The sequence below is a fragment of the Mesoplodon densirostris genome, chromosome 4 (genome assembly GCF_025265405.1).
Source record: "Mesoplodon densirostris isolate mMesDen1 chromosome 4, mMesDen1 primary haplotype, whole genome shotgun sequence".
Classification (NCBI taxonomy): Eukaryota; Metazoa; Chordata; class Mammalia; order Artiodactyla; family Ziphiidae; genus Mesoplodon; species Mesoplodon densirostris.
In genome coordinates, this window is record NC_082664.1 from 98,536,172 (window position 1) to 98,563,215 (window position 27,044).

Here is a 27,044-nt window from a genome sequence, read left to right on the forward strand (position 1 = left end):
TAAATAAACAGAGGAGGTCATGAGGAAAAGAAAATGGAGAAAATCATTTTACTTGGTCATTAGAATGTGAGCACAAAGATTAGACACATGGAGTCTAGGTGTTTCCTAGAAACTTGGAAGGAAAAGTACAAAATACATGGAAGGAAGCAGAGAGATGAGTCTGGAAAGACATTCTGAAGAACCTCAAGTGCTACAATGAAAAGCTGGAGTTCACTGCCTAAAAGCAATGACTCTTAGACATGGGAGTAATAATTAGATTTCTACTATATATTTTTGTTTTGTTTTGATATATAATAATGTTTAATTTGCATGATGTTTAAAAATAACATGAGGTACATAAAACACGAAAGAAGAACTGAAGGAAATACCTTGGGGGGAAAATTTACTTTTAAACACCCACATGTTGGGGTCATGTCAGCATCAGGGCTGAAAAATAGGTACCTCATAGTATCCCTCCACCACCAGCAACAATTTGGCATCTATCCACAGACAAAAGTGGCTTTGTGGCAGTTGCAGGATCCAGCACCATAAACCAAGGGACCTGGGAAGAGTCCTGCCCACCCAAGTGGTAACAGACATACAGACCACAGCCCAGCTGTGGACCCTGCATGGCCCATGAACTGGCTCCAGCCACTCTTAGCAATGTCCAGGGAACCCCTGGAAAACACTGTCTTAGACAATCACCCACAGACGAGAGAGCCTTTGTGGAAATCCAGGTTTCCAGCAGAGAAGTGCCAGCATACCACTGGAACCAAAAAATGCAAGTTGGGATACATTGGAGAGGGCAGTTATTAAAGACTGGAAGAGGTGACTGCTACTTCAAATTCAAAGACAGCAATGCAAAACTTCAAGTAGCATAAAAAAAATCAAGAAAACATGACACTACCAAAAGATCACAATAATTTTCCAGTAACAAATCCCAAAGACATGGAGATCTGCAATCTACCTGATAGAGAATTCAAAATAGTAGTTTTAAGGAAACTCAGTGAGCTACAAGAAAACACAGAAAGACAACCCAATAAAATCAGGAAAGTAATACACAAACAAGATGAGGAGTTTAACAAAGAGATAGAAATAATAAAAAATAACCAAATGGAAGTTTTGGAGCTGAAGAATACAATGAATGAAAGGAAAAATGCAATAAAGAGCACTGACAGCAGAATGGATCAAACAGAAGAAAGAATCTGTGAGTTAAGAGACAGGAGCTTTGAAATTATCCAGTCAGAGGAGAATAAAGAAAAAAAGAATGAAAAAGTGGGAAGAAAGCCTACATGAATTACCAGAAACCATCAAAAGAAATAATTCCTAAATCATTGCAGTTCCAGAAAGAGAAGATAGGGAGAATTTGGCAGAAGCTTATTTAAAGAAAAAACGGTTCAGAACTTCCAAAACCTGGTGAGAGATTTGGATATCCAAGTTCCTAAAGCTCATAGGTCACCAAACAAACTCAACTTAAAGAAATCCTCGCCAGGAGACATTATAACAAAACTGTCAAAAATCAAAGACAAAGAGAGAGTCTTAAAAGCAACAAAAGTAAAGAGGCTTGTAGATTATAAGGGAACCCCCATAAGTCTATCAATGGATTTCAAGAGAGTAGGATGACATATTCAAAGTGCTAAAAGAAAAAACCTGCCAACCAAGAATACTCTATCCAGAAAAGTTGTCTTTCAGAAATGAAGGAGAGATAAGGGCTTTCCCAAACAAAGCAAAGCTGAGGGAGGTCATCACCACTAGACCTGCCTCACAAGAAATGCTGAAAGGATGCTAATTAGTAACATAAAATATATTTAAATATACAACACACTGGTAAAGGTAAGTATACAGTCAAATCCAGAATACTCTAATACTGTAATACGGTGCTGTGTTAACCAATTAACTCTAGTATTAAGGCTAAAGGACAAGAGTATTAGAAATAACTATAACCCTAGTAAAATATAAAATTTGTTAATCATGAACATTAGCTCAAATGAGAACTTGTTTTATAGGAAAATAACAATTATCTATTGTTAAATACTGACATAGGCTTACCTATCAGAATCTTCATTCTCCATGGTAGGAAACTGTTGGTTATTAGTTTTTCTGCTCTTTCTCTGTTGAATTAATCCACTATCATCAGCATCATATATGTTTTCTGATACTTCCATTTCACTACTTTTGTGCTTCTTCAACCTTTAATGAAAGTTTGACACTACATATAATTGTTATTACCTTATTCATTATAAAGACCTTTTCATTGTCATTAATTACTTGACTCAGAGTTTGCCCCGGCTTTAAGCAATAAAAATAGTTTTGTGCTTACTTTAATTTTTTTAATTACAAGTCATTGAAATTTTTGTAAAGTCTGCTTCTTTCTGTTTGAGGAAAAGAAATAAAATTTTAAAAATTTCAGAAAGGGCTTTCTTAATGTGGTGCAGCTATTCACATCCACTCCTCCCTGTCTGATGGCAGAGACAGAGAAATAAAGAGACAAAGACACAAAATTTGTCCTCTTTGGTCTTTACCACCTGGATTTTGCATTAAACAGCCAAATTTAGAGGATGGGACACCTTGGTGCTTCAGTAACAAAAAGGAAACATCCTTCTTTCTGCACTGAAGCTATTCTTCCCCCACTGCCTTTTACAATTCTTTTTTCATTTGGATCCTGGGAATATCAAAAAAGTGACGGTGTTCACTAAAATATATGAACCAAAGTTTACCAAAAAACAGGAGTAGAGTGAAATTGATGAATTGTTAGTTAGTGTGGAATTCTGGAAAATGAGTAATGCCTCCCAATTTCACATTCAATAACCATGAAATTTTATAGCTAAAGGGTATAGAAGTAATTATCTACTTTAGCCCCACTATTTACCAATAATGGGAATAAAACCAAGAAAGGTTCAATGATTTGTCCAAAGCCCCTAAAGTGGCATTTCCTATCATTTCATGGCACCAAAAGAGATGATACAATTCTGTAACACTGAATCTGATAAATTACCAAATGAATTCATCAGATTAATCAGATAAGTTAAACGTGTGACTTTGGCAAAGTAATTTAATGCCTCAGTTGGGGGTAGGGCTCATCTCAGTTTCTTTTAAAGGAGAATATCTACAGATTTTTGTCTATCTTTAAAACTCAGTCAATGCACCTCTTACACAAAAGAGCAAACAAACAAATTTAAAAATCGATTATTGGAAGGAAAAAAAACCTCACTGCACGTCAAAACTCAGTTTTCTCCTTTGGAGATAAATACTGAATTTTTTTTGCTGAGGGTTTATACTACCTAAATGATAAAATCATACATGTCAAAACTTACCACATTTTATTAAACAATGTAAAGGTCTGACTCAACAGAAACATCTGAGAGTGGTGACTAAAGAATATGTGGGAGTACATGTATTTGTTATTAAAAATATCTTGAAGTGGCCATGTTGGAATTCTAAGTGCCAAGCGATTGAGTAAAGCAAGAAGATCTCATACACTAAAGCACAATAAAGAGATTAGTTTAGCAGGAATACGTGTTTATGTCCCTTCTTTCAGTCACTGCTTCCTTCCCATACTATAGAGTGTAATTTATATTTAAAACCCAATAGATTAAAAAAAAACCCAAAACCCTAGCCTATTATATTTCTTAAGTAATTTCCTTTTGTGGAAATTCTGGCTTAGAAGGTCACATGGTATGTAGCTAAATTAGTTTCCCAGTTCATATGAAAGACTGACAGAGAGAGACTTAGGTTGATTAAGGAACAAAAGCCATGAAAATAGTTTCCTATTATTTAGATGGCAGAAGTAATCTATTTCTACACAATTACCTATTTAGCTGACCCCATTTTATTACTAAGTGGAAAATCAGAATGGATCAGATCATTGATAAAGAGAAAGAACAAAGTAGCAGCAAATGAACCTCTACCTCTTTTTGAAGTTGAATTTTCTCTTTTCTGAAAGCCAGGAACTCTACTTGTAACATGCCTATCTCATTCTTAAGCCTTTGCATATCTTGCTGTAATTCTTCATTTAGATACACTTTGGATCTTCTGTTACTATTCAGTGGAGAAGAACTCCCATTTTCTAATTCAGGTTGCATGCTTTTATAGTTATTAGCACTGCAATTATCTGCAAGCAATGGCTTCTGGAACCAGTCTTGTATTGGTTTGGTTTTCTTATAAGTATTTGTAACAGCAGAAATATCACGACTTTTTATTTGAATCATGTGTTTCATTTCATTGGAGTGGGCAAGCCATAAATCAAAAAGTCTTTTGGGATCACTAGACTGAGGTATACATCCGATGTCTAATTTCCAATTAGTGGTATTTTGGTTCATATTTTGTAACATTTGCATATCAAACTCTTGGTCTTCTTGCATTTCAAATGTAACTACTGGGTCCCTTACTTTTTTATTTTCTGTATCATTATAAAAACTCTCCTCATTTTTGTTAAAAACATGTTCAGTGTCTGGTTTATCACTTTTATAGTCTAATTTAATTTCATTTAAATAAAGCTGTGAAGATGACGGGCAAGCATGTCCCCAAGACCCAGAGGTTAAATAAGATGGAAAAACATTTTCAAGACTGGGGTCTTTTTGTTCAGGAAATGCTTGGAATGCTAGAGAGACAGATACTCCAAATGCATCTTTTGCCTCACAGTCAGGTATATTATTTGTCAAATTAGAAGGTATTTCCTTTATGTTTGCTCCTTCTTTAGGGTTATCATGTAGTGGCTCTTCCTCAGGACAAACAGTAATTTTGTATTTTCCAAAAGTTCCACCAAACTTCCACTTTAACTTATTTGTGATGCGTTTGAAGTTATTTTTCCACCCTAATTTGCCTCGTTTGATCCACATTTCCTCATGCTTTTGTACACAAGGAAGTCCTGAACATACAGATATGTCCTCTCTATCACATTCCTTATTCATTTCTGGTTCTTGAGGCATTTTTTGCAGATGCAAAAGCAGAAGATCAATTGGCTTGATTTGATTTTCAGATGTCTTTTCTGTCAGGGTACATGTTTTTAAAATAACTTTATCCTTAAGTAATCAAGTACGGACAAAGAAAAATTAGAAAATAATTAAACTTTAACCGTTAAACTTCTTCATCTATGTTTAGCTACTCACAAATCACTGGATTACAGCTAAGAAGTGAAAAATAACTTGCCTTAGCCTGAAACAGGAGAAAAACATGAACTCACAAACCCAATTTTGTCACTGTTTGTTTGAACTAAATAATTCATATATGTTAAATCTACCAAAAATGAATTAGGAGATGATTTTTAATGTTACAAAGGCTTCCTTACTTAAAAATATTTCACCTCACCGTACCTTAAAAAGTCCCTATGTGCACGTAAGCATTTTTTTTTTTTTTTAGGACTAGTAACTGGAGAATAGACAAACCTTAAATTACTAGGAGCCAAAATCAATTAACATCAATCAGAAAGAGGAACAAGTTCCTAAATTTTAATGCAAATTATATACTATGATAGTATTATACATTGATATAATACCTGCTTTCATTCTGTTATATTATATTCTAATATCCACTAATGAAAGTGGATAAAACATTGTTTAATATTATTTACTGGTTTCCTACCCTGAAATGAAATAAATTAGAAAGTTATTGTTTGTACCCTAACAACAAAGCTCCAATTCTGGAAGGTCTGCTTCCTTAATAGGCAATTGGGTTGATTGTATGACCCCTTCTCTCCCTGATTGTAGATCTTTAGGTCGACTACATAGAGGTCACAGGACAGAATAAATCTTTAATCTTGGCATTAGTGACGGGCAATTTGAAACTGCAAATTTTGAACAGCTGGGAATGATTTCTCCTTCCATGAATCTAACTCATGGACCATCACTGATATACTGTTCATAATTTCAACTGCTTAATCATACGATTCAGTATTTGATTATCACCTTCTTTATCATGTAAGGAAGAAGCAAACAATATTGAGGAAATTTTTTTGCCTCAATTCCAAGTACAAAGTTTAACTATAAATTATAATAGATTCTAACAATATTTTAAGCTTTGTAATTAAAGCACTATAAAAACTAACTCTTAAATTATTATCTATCAATTTTAAGAGGTTAATTTTGAAAGGTAATTTCATTTGAACTCTGTTGTTAAAGCATAGAAAACAATACTGAGCCAGAAATTTACATTTACATTTTTACATACCTGTGAGTGGTTATTTTCACTTCCATCAAGCCTTTCTTGTGCTTCCTCCGATGTTATTTCTAAGTCTAGTTCTGCTGACAAATCTATATGTTTAGTTAAAATTAACTACTTAGAACAGTTAGATAAAAGACATAATCTTTATAAAAATAGATTTAAAAAATTTTATCAAATGACAATTTAAATTAAGCTTAATCTTTAGCTGAATATTTACTTCTTTAAGAAATACTGTTAATTACCTAAAACTCCAACAAACCATCTGGGAAATACCAGATGTCACCAGGTTAGAGGCACACAAACATCTCAAAGATTCATTTACAAATTCATCCACCAAACATCAATGAACAGAACAATCAGAAACCAAACAAAGGGTTACCCTCGTGGCGCAGTGGTTGAGAGTCCGCCTGCCGATGCAGGGGACACGGGTTCGTGCACCGGTACGGGAAGATCCCACATGCAGCGGAGCAGCTGGGCCCGTGAGCCATGGCCGCTAGGCCTGTGCGTCTGGAGCCTGTGATCCGCAGTGGGAGAGGCCACAACAGTGAGAGACCCGTGTACGCAAAACAAACAAACAAACAAAATTTAAAAATACAGGACAAACATAGAAAGTCACAATATACTCTGTTCTCTACTTCATAATAGTACCTATTTAAAAACACACCAAGCTTCAACTGCAACGTTATTCATGGTTTCCAAAATTACTGTTACTTTTCATGCTTTTATCAGTTCCTTAATGTGAAATGTTTCCTCTACTCTTCTGACAAAGTTCTTTTCACCTTTTAAGTCTCAGCCTGCTTTGTGAAGTCCTCCTTGATTACAGGTCTCTTTCCCCAAATAGGTATCTCTTTCCTAGTAGCTACCTTAGTACTTTATAGATTTTTCTAGTGTATCTTCATCACCTGAACTGTAAATTATTTCTTCACGTCTATCCTCTTTGCTTCTAGACTGTAGAGGACAATCTCTTGAAATCATCTTTGTATAAACAGTCTTTATTTTACTCAATAATTATTTATTGAGTTCCTGCTCAGTACTAAACATGGAGTTTAAAGAAGAATGTAGATAAAAGGTGTCAGGGATGGCTTTTCTAGAGATAATTCCTGAGCTGAGACTTACACAGTGAGGTCAGTCAGATTCAAGGGAATAGAGGGCAGGAAAGGGAGAGAGCATGGAAAGCTGTAGCAAGACAGGCAGAGAAGCATACATAAAACAGGGTGAATAGTTGTCTAAAATACAGGGATAGATGAGAGAGCATCACCAGCAGTTCAGAATTCCAGAGCAAAGGACAGACAGAAAGGGCTAGAGAGGGAGAGTCAGGTAGAAGTTAGATTATGAAAGCCTCGTGTCATTCTAAGATGGCTGGACATTAATGTGCTTTAAAGAGTGGTTCACGATCACTGGTGCACTTGAGATAGATCACTCTGAATGCTGCGGGAGGGATGAATTTGAAAGCCATACAAATAAATAGAGGGAGAAGAATTTGATGGCATTATAATGCAAAAAAAAAAAAAGATGATGCAGGCCTACACTGAGGGACTGTTTCCAGAAATATTTAGGATATAAAATTACCAGGACCCAGCATAGAATAAATCTTTATTAAATAAATAAATGCACGAATCCTGGGCCCCTCAAGAACTAGACTCTGCTTATTACTTTATAAAAGGTATCAACTGAGAAGAGAAATGATCTGCATGAACTGTTTTAAGTTGCTTGTATTTAGTTTCCAGTTTTCCTGTTTCACACCTTCCTGTGTTGACGGGGCTCGTGTAGGTGCTTCGTTTGAATTTGTGCTTCTTGGACCTACCAAACTCATGGAGAAATGAGAGCAAACAAGTCACTTGTATAGATAAAAAAAACTTTGAGTTTATAGCTTGTAGTCACTACTCTAGGAGATAACTGAGAATCTTTTGTAAATGTAACATTAATTCCACAGGTAAGGAAAGACAAGAAGATAAAACTATAGGACTGGAAAAAGAAAACAGTGTATGATTTATTACTATAGCCCTGATCATATGACTGATTAAGGGCACTAAATTAATTGGTATTTATGTAGAACATATATTAGATGTGGTTAATCAATAGACTGGGCATCCTAGTAGAATTAGAATTGATTTTCCTTACACTATCTTTAAATGATCAGCACTCCTTAAAACCAATATCCCTTGTGAACTATTAATTCATTAAAAATAATAAGTTGGTATACTATGTGGACGCAGCTAAGAAGGAGGGACTATGTAGCAATCCCCAATGACTCCCATTACTGCTGGGAAAGCCAATTCTAAAATATATAAACTCATAGAAAATACAAGAAATAGTTTAGTATTTGGTTTTGGAGGTGCTTGTTTCGTTACATTGAATATAGTTATAACTAATACTAATGAATTCAGAGCTAAACAAAAATAAAGCTAAGAAACTACATTTTGAGAAGGGAATATTGAGATGTCTGCCTAGGTTTCCCAACTAGTCCCAAAGTTCTAAATATAATCTTGCTACCCACTCTCAGGTGTATGCTAAATACTAGTCTAACGAACCTAATTCCCTTTGTTATTTATTATGTTGCTTTGGTCAGAGGAAGAATGCAAACGTCTTGCTAAAAGACGTTTGGCTGCAGGTTGAATAAAAGGAGTAAACACAAAGCAGATTTTGCCACAAAATGATTTTGGAAACATCAGGATTATGGTGAAGCCATGCCGAGGTGGCCTATGGTTGAGTGCTCTGTGCTTATTTATTACATTGTTTGCTTTCTCTGTTTTCTGGCAGTTGTGACTCACACAGGTCACGGAGCGTGTAATCCCCTAACAGAAACAACACTCCGATATTAATCTTTTCTTTATCTGTTAAGGTCATCTGTCCAAATTCTGTGGATACTGACTGATTTTTGGTCATTCATTGTGACACAAATGGATATTTATCATCAACTTTCAAATGCCCGGCTCTTCGACAAGTCTCATTATTGAGCCACAAACTAGCAGAATCCCAACCTGAAAAATCTGAAAACAAAGTTTTCGTTTATTAGAATGTGAATACTAATACAAATTTGACTAACCTGAACAAATTCCTTCTTCAGAGAAGCAGTCCCATGTCCTCCTCTCCCCCCAAACACACTACTCCCTCATGGCTTATTGTACCTTACACGTCATTGCCATTCATATAGATACGTTAACTATTGCCTCTCATTTTTTCTAATTTTTAATTTTCTAGTGTTACTTACTTTGATTCACTCATCAATCTCTATTACATATTCTGTATCCCTTAAGAGCTTTATTAATAATTACATTTCTTCAACATATAAATTTTTTCATTAACAAAATTATGTCTAACCATTTATTTTATGTTTAAATATGCATGACAGTATTGTGTGTTCCAGAGACATGGGTTTTAAAAAATCTTTTAATGAATGGTACTACTTTAATACAATGAGATGGTCTTTCCTCAATGTACCAATATCTTCAGAACTAATTTTTTAAGGCCTGGATAAATATCGTAAATTTACAAAAGAAATGATAGCCTTGAGTGACTAATTGTTTCCTGGCAAAAATAGGGTAAGTCTAGGTCCACAATAGATCTAAAGAGCATACAGTGCCATGACACAGGAAATGAATACATAACAAAAATATTTTCCTTTTTTTTAACGAAAGTAAAATTGTCAGATTTCAATTTCTTAAGACAAATAAGAGCTGAACCAAGATGGTGGAGTAGAAGGATATGCTCTCAGTCCTTTTTGTGAGAACACCAGAATCACTAGTAGGTGCTGGACAATCATCGACAGGAAGACACTGGAACTCACCAAAAAAGATACCCCACATCCGAAGACAAAGGAGAAGCTACAATGAGACAGTAGGAGGGGCGCAGTCACAGCAAAATCAAATACCATAACAGGTGGGTGGGTGACTCATAGACTGGAGAACACTTATACCACAGAAGTCCACCCACTGGAGTGAAGGTTCTGAGCCCCACATCAGGCTTCCCAACCTGGGGGTCCGGCAATGGGAAGAGAAATTCCTAGGGAATCAGACTTTGAAGCCTAGTGGGATTTGACTGCAGGACTTTGACAGGACTGGGGGAGAAACAGACTCCACTCTTGGAGGGCACACACAAACTACTGTGCGCAGTGGGTCCCAGAAGAAGGAGCAGTGACCCCACGGGAGACTGAACCAGACCTACCTGCTAGTGGTGGAGGGTCTTCTGCAGAGGTGGGGGTTGGCTGTGGCTCATCATGGGGACAAGAACACGGGCAGCAGAAGTTCTGGGAAGTACTCCTTGGTGTGAGGCCTCCCAGAGTCTGCCATTAGCCCTACCAAAGAGCCCAGGTAGGCTCCACTGTAGGGTTGCCTCAGGCTAAACAACCAACAGGGAGGGAACGCAGGCCCACCCATCAGCAGTCAAGTGGATTAAAGTTTAACTGAGCTCTGCCCACCAGAGCAACACCCAGCTCTATCCACCACCACTCCCTCCCATCAGGAAACCAGCACAAGCCTCGTAGATAGCCTCATCCACCAGAGGGCAGACAGGAGAAACAAGAACTACAATCCTGCAGCCTGTGGAACAAAAACCACATTCACAGACAGATAGACAAGATGAAAAGGCAGAGGGCTATGTACCAGATGAAGGAACAAGACAAAACCACAGAAAAACAACTAAATGAAGTGGAGATAGGAAACCTTCCAGAAAAAGAATTCAGAATAATGATAGTGAAGATGATCCAGGACCTCGGAAAAACAATGGAGGCAAAGATCGAGAAGATGCAAGAAATGTTTAACAAAGACCTAGAAGAGTTAAAGAACAAACAAACAGAGATGAACAATACAATAATTGGAATGAAAACTACACTAGAAGGAATCAATAGCAGAATAACTGAGGCAGAAGAACACATAAGTGACCTGGAAGACAGATTGGCGCAATTCACTGAGCAGAAGAGAATAAAGAAAAAAGAATGAAAAGAAATGAAGACAGCCTAAGAGATGTCTGAGACAACATTAAACGTACCAACATTCGCATTATAGGGGTTCCAAAAGGAGAAGAGAGAGAGAAAGGACCAGAGAAAATATTTGAAGAGATTATAGTCGAAAACTTCCCTAACATGGGAAAGGAAATAGCCACTCAAGTCCAGGACGTGCCGCGAGTCCCATACAGGATAAACCCAAAGAGAAACATGCCAAGACACACAGTAATCAAATTGGCAAAAATTAAACACAAAGAAACATTACTGAAAGCAGCAAGGGAAAAATGACAAATAACATACAAGGGAACTCCCATAAGGTTAACAGCTGATTTCTCAGCAGAAACTCTACAAGCCAGAAGGGAGTGGCATGATGCACTTAAAGTGAGAAAAGGGAAGAACCTACAACCAAGATTACTCTACCCGGCAAGGATCTCATTCAGACTCCACGGAGAAATCAAAAGCTTTACAGACAAGCAAAAGCTAAGAGAATTCAGCACCACCAAACCAGCTCTACAACAAATGCTAAAAGAACTTCTCTAAGTGGGAAACACAAGGGAAGAAAAGGACCTACAAAAACAAACCCAAAAGAATTAAGAAAATGGTCATAGGAACATACATATTGATAATTACCTTAAACATGAATGGATTAAATGCTCCAACCAAAAGACACAGGCTTGCTGAATGGATACAAACACAAGACCCATATATATGCTATCTACAAGAGCCCCACTTCAGACCTACGGACACATACAGACTGAAAGTAAGGGGATGGAAAAAGATATTCCATGCAAATGGAAATCAAAATAAAGCTGGAGTAGCAATACTTATATCAGATAAAATAGACTTTAAAATAAAGAATGATACAAAAGACAAGGAAGGACACTATATAATGATCAAGGGATCAATCCAAGAAGAATATATAACAATTATAAATATATATGCACGCAACATAGGACCACCTCAATATATAAGGCAATGGCTAACAGCTGTAAAAGAGGAAATCAACAGTAACACAATAATAGTGGGGGACTTTCACACCTCACTTGCACCAATGGACAGATCATCCAAAATGTAAATAAATAAGGAAACAGAAGCTTTAAATGACACAATAGACCAGATAGATTTAATTGATATTCATAGGACATTCCATCCAAAAACAGCAGATTACACTTTCTTCTCAAGTGCGCACAGAACATTCTCCAGGATAAATCACATCTTGAGTCACAAACCAAGCCTCAGTAAATTTAAGAAAATTGAAATCATATCAAGCATCTTTTCGGACCACAACACTATGAGATTAGAAATGAATTACAGTGGAAAAATATAAAATACACAAACACATGGAGGCTAAACAGTAAATTACTAAATAACCAAGAGATCACTGAAGAAATCAAAGAGGAAATCAAAAAATACCTAGAGACAAATGACAATGAAAACACAACAATCCAAAACCTATGGGATGCAGCAAAAGCAGTCTTAAGAGGGAAGTTTATAGCTATACAAGCCTACCTCAAGAAACAAGAAAAATCTCAAATAAATAATCTAACTTTATACCTAAAGGAACTAGAGGAAGAAGAACAAACAAAACCCAAAGTTAGCAGAAGGAAAGAAAACATAAAGATCAGAGCAGAAATAAATGAAATAGACACAAAGAAAACAATAGCAAAGATCAATAAAACTAAAAGTTGGTTCTTTGAGAAGATAAACAAAATTGATAAACCATTAGCCAGACTCATCAAGAAAAAGAGGGAGAGGACTCAAATCAATAAAAGTAGAAATGAAAAAGGAGAAGTTACAACAGACACCAGAGAAAGACAAAGAATCTTAAGAGACTACTACAAGCAACTCTATGCCAATAAAATAGACAACCTGGAAGAAATGGACAAATTCCAAGACTGAACCAGGAGAAACAGAAAATATGAACAGACCAATCACAAGTAATGAAATTGAAGCTGTGATTAAAAATCTTCCAACAAACCAAAGTCCAGGAGCAGACAACTTCACAGGTGAATTTTATCAAACATTTAGAGGAGAGCTAACACCCATCCTTCTCAAACTCTTCCAAAACATTGCAGAGGAAGGAGCACTCCCAAACTCATTTTACGAGGCCACCATCACCCTGATACCAAAACCAGACAAAGATACGACAAAAAAAGAAAATTACAGACCAATATCACTGATGAATATAGATGCAAAAATCCTCAACAAAATACTAGCAAACAGAATCCAACAATGCATTAAAAGGATCATACACCATGATCAACCAGGATTTATCCCAGGGATGCAAGGATTCTTCAATATACACAAATCAATCAATGTGATACACCATATTAACAAATTGAAGAATAAAAACCATATGATCATCTCAATAGATGCAGAAAAAGCTTTCAACAAAATTCAACACCAATTTATGATAAAAACTCTCCAGAAAGTGGGCATAGAGGGAACGTACCTCAACATAATAAAGGTCATATATTACAAACCCACAGCAAACATCATTCTCAATGGTGAAAAACTGAAAGCATTTCCTCTAAGATAAGGAACAAGACAAGGATGTCCACTCTCACCACTATTATTCAACATAGTTTTGGAAGTCCTAGCCTCAGCAATCAGGGAAGAAAAAGAAATAAAAGGAACATAAATTGCAAAAGAAGAAGTAAAACTGTCACTGTTTGCAGATGACATGATACTATACATAGAGAATCCTAAAGATGCCACCAGAAAACTACCAGAGCTAATCAAAAAATTTGGTAAAGGTGCAGGATGCAAAATTAATGCACCGAAATCTCTTGCATTCCTATACACTAATGAAGAAAAATATGAAAGAGAAATTAAGGAAACTCTTTCATTTACCATTGCAACAAAAAGAATAAAATACCTAGGAATAAACCTACCTAGGGAGACAAAAGATCTGTATGAAGAAAAGTATAAGACACTGATGAAAGAAATTAAAGATGATACCAACAGATGGAGAGATACACCATGTTCTTGGATTGAAAGAATCAATATTGTGAAAATGACTATACTACCGAAAGCAATCTACAGATTCAAGGCAATCCCTATCAAATTACCAATGGCATTTTTTACGGAACTAGAACAAAAAATCGTAAAATTTGTATGGAGACAAAAACGACCCTGAATACCCAAAGCAGTCTTGAGGGAAAAAAACGCAGCTGGAGGAATCAGACTCCCTGACGGCAGGCTATATTACAAAGCTACAGTAATCAAGACAATATGGTACTGGCACAAAAACAGAAACATAGATCAATGGAACAAGATAGAAAGCCCAGAGGGAAACCCACACACCTATGGTCAACTAATCTATGACAAAGGAGGCAAGGATATACAATGGAGAAAAGACAGTCTCTTCAATAAGTGGTGCTGGGCCTCCCTGGTGGCGCAAGTGGTTGAGAGTCCGCCTGCCGATGCAGGGGATACGGGTTCGTGCCCCGGTCTGGGAGGATCCCATATGCCGCGGAGCGGCTGGGCCCGTGAGCCATGGCCGCTGAGCCTGCGCGTCCGGAGCCTGCGCGTCCGGAGCCTGTGCTCCGCAACAGGGGAGGCCACAGCAGTGAGAGGCCCGCATACCGCAAAAAAAAAAAAAAAAAAAAAAAATTGGTGATGGGAAAACTGGACAGATACATGGAAAGAATGATATTAGAACACTCCCTAACACCATACACAAAAATAAACTCAAAATGGATTAGAGACCTAAATGTAAGACTGGACACTATAAATCTCTTAGAGGAAAACATAGGAAGAACACTCTTTGACATTAATCACAGCAAGATCTTTTTTGATCCACCTCCTAGAGTAATGTAAATAAAAACAAAAATAAACAAATGGGACCTAGTGAAACTTCAAAGCTTTTGCCCAGGAAAGGAAACCATAAACAAGATAAAAAGACAACCCTCAGAATGGGAGAAAATATTTGCAAACAAATCAACGGACAAAGGATTAATCTCCAAAACATATAAACAGCTCATGCAGCTCAATATTAAAAAAACAAACAACCCAATCCAAAAATGGGCAGAAGACCTAGATAGAGAGTTCTCCAAAGAAGACATACAGATGGCCAAGAAGCACATGAAAAGCTGTTCAACATCACTAATTATTAGAGAAATACAAATCAAAACTAGAATGAGGTATCACCTCACACCACTTAGAATGGGCTTCATCAGAAAATGTACAAACAACAAAGGCTGGAGAGGGTATGGAGAAAAGAGAACCCTCTTGCACTGTTGGTGGGAATGTAACTGATACAGCCACTATGCAGAACAGTATGGAGGTTCCTTAAAAAACTAAAAATAGAATTACCATATGATCCAGCAATCCCACTACTGGGCATATACCCAGAGAAAACCATAATTCAAAAAGACACATGCACCCCAATGTTCACTGCAGCACTATTTACCGTAAGCAGGTCATGGACGCAACCTAAATGCCCAGCGACAAACGAATGGATAAAGAAGATGGGGTACATATATACAATGGAATATTACTCAGCCATAAAAAAGGAATGAAATTGGGTCATTTGTTGAGACCTGGATGGATCCAGAGACTGTCATACAGAGTGAAGTAAGTCAGAGAGAGAAAAACAAATATCGTATATGAACGCATATATGTGGAACCTAGAAAAATGGTACAGATGAACTGGTTTGCAGGGCAGAAATTGAGGCACAGTTGTAGAGAACAAACGTATGGACACCAAGGGGGGAAAACCGCAGGGGGTTGGGGATGGTGGTGGTATGAATTGGGAGATTGGGAATGACATGTATACACTGATGTGTATAAAATTGATGACTAATAAGAACCTGCTGTATACATTAAAAAAAAGACAAATCAAAGAAAAAAGCAAGAAATGTAAAAGTGAAAGTTTAAAGCCTGTTTCATCACAAGCGTCCCTTTATCATTTCACATCCATGAGCTCTGTAAATGGTTTAAAACAGTGGTTCTCAAGTGTCACCTGAGCATCCCTGGAGTCCCAAGACTCAACCGTTCAAGGGGTCCAAGAGGTCAAAACTATTTCACAATAACAGTAAACGTTATTTCCATTCTCATTCTGTTTTAAGTGTACAGAGCAGTTTTCCAGAGACAAGATATGTGATAACATCATACTTCTAATGGCTAATAGAATGTATGATTGTGTGTGCTTGTATTTTAAATTTTTCAGTTTTATTTTCCAAGTAGATACAACCTACTTAAACAAAAGTTCCTTGGAATTCTCAATAATTTTTAAAAGTATAAAAGGATCCTATATCTGCATCATAAAAAATAACAAACAAATAAATAAAAGGATCTTAAAGCACAAAACTTTCAGAATTACTGTTTTACAAGATTGTGTCAATCAAATCGTCATTAAGGTATGATTACTTTCCCCCACTTTTAATAATCAAAGACCACACACACACACACACACACACACACACACACACAGAGTCTGCTAATCAAAACATCTGGTTGGATTAAGCTCATCCGTGTAATACCACTAAAATGAAATAATTAAATTTGAAATACAATTGACATGTTAGCAAGTGAAGCTTTACTCTAGGTTAAGGTCAGAATTCAAATAAGCATTTTATAAAACTGGAAAAATCTTAGAATCTAATAATTTACCTCTGAGAATCCCTAAGAAGTACAGAGATTCCAAACTGAGAACTTTAGGGTATTGAAACATACATAGAAACATCTGAGTTAAAGCTTACATTTTAAAAATATCTTTTTCTTATGCTTGTAAATATCTTTTTTTCAAAACATGGATACCAACAATAACAGGTGCCTTATTTATGTCAAATCCTTCAATTAAACTTGCAAAAACAAAGGAAAAAAAATTAGGAATATGAAGGCTGTGAGCGTTTCAAATATTTTAGTGTACCTCTTTCCAGAGTGAAATTTGCACTTCAATATTTACCTGATCTGGATGTTTGTAAATCCTTCATTCCTACTGTTTTATTAGGAACAGAATCTTTCACTCCAACTGCAGGCTGAATGGGTTTTGAAACAAGTTGATTAATAAATAATGTACATTTGATACAATCTCTAGTTAATAATTCAAGACAAAAATATAAGTTTTTACCTTCAAGTGAGGATATTTTTCAGGAGAATCTAAAAGGCAAAAGGGACATAGAATCAAATACACATAACTATGAAAGCCAACTATATATTCATGCAGTTAGTACTGAGCAGAATCCTCATGCTTGGCCTTGGCAGTGAATACTTTAGGTTTTGGTGTTTTGTTTCTTGGGGGAAGTTAGGACTGCAACAAGACAGACATATGAATCCACTATAGATACTGAAGAAAAAATAGGAGTACAGGTTTAACAAAACATGCAGTTAAGATTTCAAAAGTAAGATTATGTTCCAAAAGCCTTTATAAAATAGAAAAAATGCACATGTACCAATGTGAACATGCTGATTGATGAGGAGAAAAGTGATCTTTAATCAGAGCAACAAATCATGACCCCGAGAAGGTAAATGTGAAAGCTGATGGTAAAATGCAACAGCATATCTTGAATGCAATAAACCAGCATCATTTACACCATTATATACAAGTATTTATCATGTTCTTCAATTTGTACTGTAATTTAGGAAGTGCACAGTTGGGATGACAGTTCAGTTGAATGTATAATTCATTTCTCATCAGAGAAAGTGTTATGAACTGATCAGCTTGGATATACACTTGTAGAATTATAGTTCATAAAAATATTCATTTTTTTACATACCCATGTGGGCTACTGGTATGCCTACATTTCTTGGATCCTCTAGTTTAGTCATCTTAAAGTTTCTCGATCCACTCATGCAAGAAGGTATATAAGGCACATCTAAGAAATAACGTATTATAAGTTTTCAATATCGAAGTACGATTATCAAAAAGGAAAAAGTAAATTTTACTGCCATAGAATTATTAGATATTAAAAATCTTTCATATTTCAAAATCAGTGTAGTATTTACTGAAAATAACAATTTTAGCATTTAGGGAATGAACCCTATTAATTTCTTTTGTTTCCAAAATTAGTTTGGTTCAGTATATCATGCTAATGTTTAAAAGGATTTTTGTGAAACAATTATCATCAAAAAATTAGCTATCTTAGGGACTCCCCTGGCGGTCCAGTGGTGAAGACCCCATGCTTCTACTGCAGGGGGTACGGGTTCAATCCCTGGTTGGGGAAATTAAGGTCCCACATGCCAAGCCAAGCAGCCAAAAAAAAAACAAGAAAAACCTATCTTAAAAAACAAAAAACAACCAATGCTTCCATATTCAAATTAATCTCATTTGAATAACACATACCAACACAACATATATCTTTGATGCCTGATAGTTACAAGGAGGAGCTGGGGTTTACCTCAATTCTAGCACCCACTCCTGCTTCCAGTATTCTCTGGAGCAGCAATGACCTAACCTTGTTTCAGTGTAAATACACTGAAGTCATCTAACGAGAGTTCTCTCAAGTTTCCTCATCACCTCCACAATCACCTCCCTAACACCCTTCTTTCCCCCCTCTTTCCTTTCACTATATTCTTTCCTCTTCAAAGGTAGTCTCTGGATCTGTGGTCTTAATCCTCCCCCTTTTACATTCTTTTTATGGATCATCCCCACCACTTCTTTTTTCCTCTTTGCTTAGCAGTGGCACCTTACATCTATAAGTTCTACTTCAACGCTTTGCAACCCTCTTAAATATGGAATATTTAAATATGGAATATGGAAGCATTGGTATAAAAAATGATATAAACACACTCAGAAAGAAAAACAAAATAATGCTTTTCCTTGACCCTGTTCTGTCTTGAACTATCCAGTGGCTCCTCTTCCAGATTTCTCTCAATGCAAGCCTACACCCTTGCTACTCTGAGAGTTTGTCAGAAATGCACAATCCCAGACCTGCTGCTCAGCATGTGCACTTTTCACAAGGTCCCCATGGGACTAATTAAAATTTGAGAAACTCTGATCTATCAGTCTGCTTCTACATTCCCACAGTAAGAGTGGGAAAGCTTTGCTGTTCGTCTCTGACAAGTTTCGGTGCTGGAAGCTCACTTCAAATTTGTCTCACGTTTCAAATACTCTTTTCTTCCCTTTTCTAAAGACCTATTTTACTTTGCCCCGTCCTCCACAGGCCCCTGCTTCCTTTTCCTTCATTTACTCCCTGTAACCTCTGCCTCTCTCATTCTTTAGTCCTTCTTTCCTCTTCCTCATTTCCCGACTTTCCTTAGGTTGTAGAGTACCTTGAAACGGAACTAATAATTTAGCTCCTGAAAGGGGACTCTCAATTTAATCTGTGGCTGACACCAGATAAGATACACAGCTTCCCTCCTTTTCTCGTCTTTTTCCTCACTATGCATTTGACAGGTGATTTTCTTTTTTTTTTTTTTTTTTACATCAACAGTGTTATGTTTTTAGTAGTTTTCAGAATATAAGCTGCATAGCTTTTTAGAATAAAAAATGATATAACTTCAGGTACATGCTTTAAGACACTTGGTTAAACAACAAGCAAACTGTGTCTTTGAGGACCATCTCAAAAGGGTGGCACACTTCACAGTGTAACTTGGTAACAGACATGGAGATAGATGATTATATCATGGCATGCTGTCTACAAAAGAACATCTGGACAGTCAGAACTTAAATAGAACACAGCACACACCTAAGTATTCAAGCACTGCTTTTTGGCCAAATAAAAACTGCCTAAAACCTGCTGATGGATTTATTTATTTATTTATTTTTTCTGCGGTACGCGGGCCTCTCACTGCTGTGGCCTCTCCCGTTGTGGAGCATGGGCTCCGGACGCGCAGGCTCAGTGGCCATGGCTCATGGGCCCAGCCGCTCGGGGGCATGTGGGATCTTTCCGGAACGGGGCACGAACACATGTCCCCTGCATCGGCAGGCGGACTCTCAACCACTGCGCCACCAGGGAAGCCCTGTTGATGGATTTTTGACGAGAAAAAAAGATGTAGCTGCTTAGTTCTTCTGATACAGCACTTCTTTTCCAGAATGAGACAGGCTCAGTTCAACTTGAAATCAGTGTGAGGAATGATTCTTCCTCTTAACCGACAGGTGATTTTCTTTGGCTATTAGAATATATCAGAATTCCCATTTTAAATCAACATGCTGTCAAATGACTTTTTCATAAAAATATAGTTCTTACCTTCTACTTGTCCATTTAATATATTTTTTCCTCTTTGACCTGCAGCTCCAGATAAATGATCAACATACTTCTCTGGAAGACTCTCAGAAATACTCTGTTAAAATTGATATTAATAATGAGTTGCATAAAGCTTTCCTAATCCCCTTCTAATAGCTGAAAATACCCTACTTTTTAAAAATTTCCTACTTTACAAGCAATTAGATTTAAAAATAAGAGAAGCATGCATTGAAAACCCAAACATTGAAATAGAATACTTCATATACACTCTCTAGATCAAGTCTATCTTTTATCCTCATTTGGCTACTGACTCTGTAAACTGAGCATGGAAAGCCAGAGGAATTATTTTCACAGACAAAATATGTGCCTGACTTACAGGCACATTTCAGCAAAGAATTAACTTCAAAACACCTAAATCTACTTTACACTCCTTGTCAAAAGAAGAGAGTATTTTTAAAAAATATGTGTTTAAATAAATGCTTTAATAAGTACACTTGCTATAAATTTAAAATATTTCTAAAGACAGAAATTTTTTAGTATTAAAATAATATACTTGGCATGAAAAGAAACCATGAAGTATGTCATGTTGAGCATAAACAGAACACTGTAGAAGCTGCTTCATTTAGGTAAACAAGGGCTTATAAGAATCTGTTATTTGATAAAATTTTTATTGATAGGAAAAATAGTTCAATAAAATAGCGAAGTAGTAAGAAAAACTTTTATGTTTAAATCATAGCAGAAAATTTAAATATAGTTATGCAACGCTTCAAAAAAGTACAGCAAGCTTTAATAAGGGAAGAATAAGAACTTTTATTTATTAATCATCTAAATGTGCCAAGCTTTTCTTATGCACATTTTATTTTCTACATACAACAACAAGGATAAAAGTGATTGTAAGGACAGTTACCCCACTTCCTGTTTCCTGGTCATTCCAAGATGCGAGAGTGTAATGACGAACAGGTGGGATCCGCTGCTCTCTCTGTCCAGAATGTCCCTCCCCTGGACCCTCACGTGACTGGCTCCTTCCCATCCTCCCCTTGGTAGCTTTTCTCACATGCAGATCTTTTCTGACTACCTAAATTCCACTCCCACCCCCATCCCCATCCTAACTACAAACTCTCTCAATGTTGTCTAACGTAACATTCTCCATTTTCTTTGTCTCTCACAGTTGTGGGCTCTCCCGTTGAGGAGCACAGGATCTGGACGCGCAGGCTTAGCGGCCATGGCTCACAGGCGCAGCCACTCCACGGTACGTGGGAATTTCCCGGACCGGGGAACGAACCTGTATCCCCAGCATCGGCAGGTGGACTCTCAACTACTGCACCACCAGGGAAGCCCTCTCCATTTTCTTTACATGAAGGACTTAACAGTGACTTATAAAGGATTCCTATTTGGTATTATGTTCCCACCACTACAGCCTAACCCCTCAATTGGTACAGTCAGTGTCTAACTGCCCAGTACATAGTTGGTATTCAATAACAGGAATTTATTTAAGATCAAAACATTTAAAATGTCGAGAGGACCTCAAGTACCAAAGCACTTGATACCTATAGGAGATCTCCGATAACAGTCTATAGAAACTTAACATACCCCAAGCTAGAAATCCACATGCCCGTTCTAATTTTCCTATTCTTAACACTACTGTCATTTTATTGTCCTTCAGGTTTTAAAAAAGTGCCCCAGCATTTAGTGAGTCACTAATTGCCACTGTGATCATTTTTTTTATTACTTTCTGCTTTATAACAAAAGTGAATCAGTCATACATATACATCTGTTCCCACATCCCTTCCCTCATGCATCTCCCTCCCGCTCACCCTCCCCATCCCACCCCTCCAGGCGGTCACAAAGCACCGAGCTGATCTCCCTGTGCTCTGCGGCTGCTTCCCACTATCTATCTACCTTACGTTTGGTAGTGTATATATGTCCATGCACTGTGATCATTTTTGTCTTACATTTCTATAGCACCCTTTACAGTTTACAAGTTGTGTTCACAGCTGTTACCACATCTGTTCCCTACACCTACCTGAGAAGTGGGTACCAGTACCATTTTTACGAAGGAGGTCACTGACGCTCAACCAGGGTAGACAAGTTTTTCCGAGATCCCACAGCTAGTGACAGAACCAGGATGCTACCATGTCTTTTGACTTTAAACAAAGTGCTGTATCACTGCAGCAGCTGCCTATGTCTAACAGATCAGGCCCTTCTTATCTCTTTCCATAGCTGTCACCTTACAACAGGTCATCATTACTTTATATTTACGTTACTTCAAGTATGGCTGCCATAAATGTACTCAACACACACTAGCTTATCCAAAATGGTGTGTACTTATTAAAACATCGCTAAACCAAACTGTTGTTATTATAACGCCACGTACTTATTATTCCCCATTCTTTTGCTTCTCTTGAAACGTTCCTTGCAGATCTATTTGAAAATCCAAATGTAATAATACTTTCAAGTCTCAGGCACTATCTTTTTCAGGTCTAAGTGGTAAAAAACTACATTTCAACCTGTTTCTCTCTGAACCTCACTAGGAGTTTTACACATCCATATGTACCAAAGAGACATACATTTGCTTGGGAGACTGGGACTGACAGATACACCCTACTATATATAAAATAGATCAATAATAAGGACCTACCGTATAGCACAGAGAACTCTACTGAATACTCTGTAATGGCCTATATGGGGAAGGAATCGAAAAAAGAGTGGATATATGTATAACTGATTCACTTTGCTGTATATCTGAAACTAACACAACATTGTAAATCAACTATACTCCAACAAAAATTTTTTAAAAAAAGAAAAGAAAAAAGAAACATACATTTGGCCATAAGCTGACCTGGAATAATGCTTCAGTTTTTAGATAAATTTAACTTCAGAACCCAAACTGATTCCTTACGACTTCTAAGCCTTGGTTTTTGCTCTGTGCTACACTGGTTTCATTAGGTGAATCTTGCAAATTAACAAAAGTGCACTATGTGGTAGTTATTATACCTAGCACACAATTATTTAATTAATTACAGGTTAAAAATGTAAGGAAAAAATTTTGATGGGCAAATGCAAAGGTGAGAAAGAAAAGTCAAAGCACCCCCCCTTTTATGTTTTAACATCACTCAGTGCTTATATTTTAAAATAAAAAATAATAATAATAATAGAAGCCAGTACCTCAGAATCCGAAGATGATTCTATACCTTCCTCTTCTCCTAATCCTAATGCTGACATCATATCTGTAAAATGCAGCCAGAGATACATTAATGAGAACATTTACTACTATGAATTTTAAATACATATATGTCTATCTCCATCCACAAATATTTAAATAAAATAAAGTAGCAGAAAAGAATTTCAGAGGGTTGAGGCATTTTCAGGAAGAAAAAGTTGGTAGTAGTTGGGATACTTCTGAAGAAACGGAGCAAAAGAAACATACTCAAAAAGAAATGGAAAAAAAAAGGGGCTTCACTGGTGGCGCAGTGGTTGAGGGTCCGCCTGCCGATGCAGGGGATACAGATTCATGCCCTGGTACGGGAAGATCCCACATGCCACAGAGCGGCTGGGCCCGTGAGCCGTGGCCGCTGGGCCTGCGCGTCCAGAGCCTGTGCTCCGCAACGGGAGAGGCCACAGCAGTGAGAGGCCCACGTACCGCAAAAAAAAAAAAAAAGAAAAAAGAAAGAAATGGATAGTATATTTGGATCTACACACTTTAGATGTTTTTAGACTAGCCTTTAAGCATAGAAAAAAATTCATAAATATTCACTAAATTACCACTCCTATTATTTTTCTGAGCTCCATCAAAAGAAGTCAAATTGGGCTTCCCTGGTGGCGCAGTGGTTGAGAGTCTGCCTGCTGATGCCGGGGACACGGGTTCGTGCCCCGGTCCAGGAAGATCCCACATGCCACGGAGCGGCTGGGCCCGTGAGCCATTGCCGCTGAGCCTGCGCATCCGGAGCCTGTGCTCCGCAATGGGAGAGGCCATAGCAGTGAGAGGCCTGCGTACCGCAAAAAAAAAAAAAAAAAAAAAAAAAGAAGTCAAATTGTTATGATCTGTTTGCTCCTGTGGAGCACGTTCAATATCAGTATCATTTTCTTTTTCCTCAATTTCTGGATTTGTTGCTCCTTCCTATAGAAAGAAAACAAAACAAACACCTCATTCCAGAAAACATCATATTCATTCATTTGGTCATTCAATCAATCAGTAAGACCACAAACATTTACTGGATCTGGCAAATCATAGGCACTATACTGGGAGAAAAGCTGGAAATATAAATAGAAGACCGATTCTGCTCTGTATTCTAGGAGAAGTAGAGCTACATGAAAACAAGTAAGAACAGCAAAGTATCATTCAAAAGCTCTACAACTGATGTGACCAGAGTACAGGAAGGGCACACAGGAAAGAGGAGTCAGCTGTATCTGGGTAGCTCAGGAAATGCTGCAAAGACAGGTCTGTGTCTTAAAAGACACACACAGTGTAGAGCAGGGAAGTGAAGGGGATTCTAGAAAAGGCAGCCTGAGCAAAAGGACGAGGCGTGAAACAACATAACAAGTCACGTGGAAAACTAGAACACAGTTACCGGGAATGGTATGGAGAGACAAAACTGGAGGATCAGAGCCAAACCAAAAAAAGCAAGTGTCCTCCTAGAACATGAACTTTCTCCTTCATGTGATGGGGATCCACTACATAAGTAGAGGTGTTACATCTTCATAAATATATTTTAGAAAGGTCACTCTGGCAGCAACGTAAAGATGAACATCAGGGGAGCAAAACTAGAGAAGAGCATTTCAAAATTATAAGTGAGAAAGTAATAGGAAATGAAAAATGGTAAGCAGGTAGAAAATACTGAACTTGATGAGCAACAGGATGTGGTGATTTCAGGGAGGGATGGAGTCCAAGATTTTTCCTGCTTTGGTATTTCAGTGATGTTATCTACTAGGATGGGGAAGACAGATGACAGAGTAGCTTACAAAGAGTCAGGAAAGAGGAAAGCATCAGGGACAATGTCTTCAGTTTGGGGCATAACAAATTTGAGGCACCCAGAGGACTTAGAAGAAAGATTTGGATAAATGCATTTGGATTAGTAATAGATAAACTTATTCAGGAAAAGCATATGATGTTAAGATAAATATCTGTAAAATATACTAACCAGGTATAATTAAATGATGCAAACCTATGCAGAATTCTGAACTTTTGAAAATATAAACAAGACTGGGGAAGAAAACTATGAGATTCAATTTTTCGATTATATATTGCAACATTTGTTTAAGGATATAAAATATACTCTTTCACGAATATGTGCAAATATTCATTTCCTGGATATTATAGCAATAAGCATTTTTAAGTTTAATGAAAAGATTTAATTGTAAAACACCAACTCAAGAGACTACAAGAACACTCCTTTTCAAAAATTAATCTGAAAAGACAGTTTTAAATTGTAGAAGAGAATGTTTACTTATGTGATTATGGAATTATAAGGCATTTTTATGTATTACTATGATGTACGAAAGAAATATAAAACTGGATTTTGAGTGTTGCTGTAGATCAAAAAATTGTTTCTTAAAGTCATATAAGACATTCTGGAAGTCTAGGAGCAAATAATTTGAATTGGTAAACTTGAAAATATTTTTCAAAAATTAGTCGGGGACTCAAGCTTTTTGTGTCAGGTCATCTCTTCCTAACTAGAAAAATTATTATGAAGGTATGTAACCACAGATGACTTGGTGATTTATTCTTAACACTTTTATTGAAGTGCACTGGCATTTTAAGAAAACAATTAGAGATGCCTTATCATTTTGGCCATTAAAAAGATCAATCCCTTTTCTTTGCTGTTAGTAAGATTAACGATAAACAGTTTTGCATAGAACATTTCTACATGTGTGCTGTTTTAATTTTCAATGAAAAGGTCCTTTTTTTTTATAATAGTTTTAAACCCAACGAAGGAGTTATCATCATAGGAGCCACAAACTTCCCAGATGCATTAGATAAGTAAGTATTAAAATTTTTGTGATATATTCTAGAATAGTGATGAACTTTAAAAATATTGTGCTAAGTGAAGGAAACCCATCACAAAACATCACATATTATATGATTGCTTTTATATGAAAGGTCTAGAATAAGCAGATCCATAGCAACAGAAAGGAATTTAGTGGTTGCCAGAGGTTAGGGAAAATGGGGAATAACTGCCAGTAGATTTGGGGTTTCTTTCAGCTGGAGAAGAGAGGGAGGGGGTAAAAATTCTCTAAAATTAGATTGTGGTGATGGTTGGGCAACTCTGAATATATTAAAAACCACTGGGTTACACTACCAAACGTAAAATAGATAGCTAGTGGGAAGCAGCGGCACAGCACAGGGAGATCAGCTCGGTGCTTTGTGACCACCTAGAGGGGTGGGATAGGGAGGGTGGCAGGGAGGGAGATGCAAGAGGGAGGGGATATGGGGATATATGTATATGTATAACTGATTCACTTTGTTATACAGCAGAAAATAACACAACATGGTAAAACAAATTATACTCCAATAATGATGTTAAAAAAAAAACAACACTGGGTTTTCGACTTCAAATTCTATGATATGAAAATTGCATCTCAGTAAAGCTGCTAAAAGAATCTTCTCACAACTGAAACATCACAAAGCTTTTGGGTGGGGGGTAGAGAGGATTTTTAGAATAAAATTTACTATAGTTTAAAATTTTTATTGGTTTTATTATATAGAAGTTATTCATATTTTCATTTGATCAAATAGTTGGTTCTTGCCTAAGACTCTAGTTTAACATTTTGTACTTAATAGCAGTAAGATGGATGTGTAGCTCTCATAATAGATTGCTGTAGAATTATTTGTTCTT

The 27,044-nt window shown here is 36.9% G+C and overlaps 1 protein-coding gene across 1 annotated transcript in view; it reads right to left on the reverse strand.

The window, feature by feature from the left end:
• Positions 1-27,044, reverse strand: part of LOC132488545 (ankyrin repeat domain-containing protein 26-like) — a 114,357-nt gene that overhangs the window by 40,828 nt on the left and 46,485 nt on the right. The window contains 7 exon segments of the mRNA XM_060096843.1: positions 2,029-2,162; positions 6,127-6,218; positions 16,992-17,064; positions 17,157-17,185; positions 17,803-17,901; positions 20,215-20,308; positions 23,377-23,438. Coding sequence (XP_059952826.1) covers positions 2,029-2,162; positions 6,127-6,218; positions 16,992-17,064; positions 17,157-17,185; positions 17,803-17,901; positions 20,215-20,308; positions 23,377-23,438 — 583 coding nt within the window.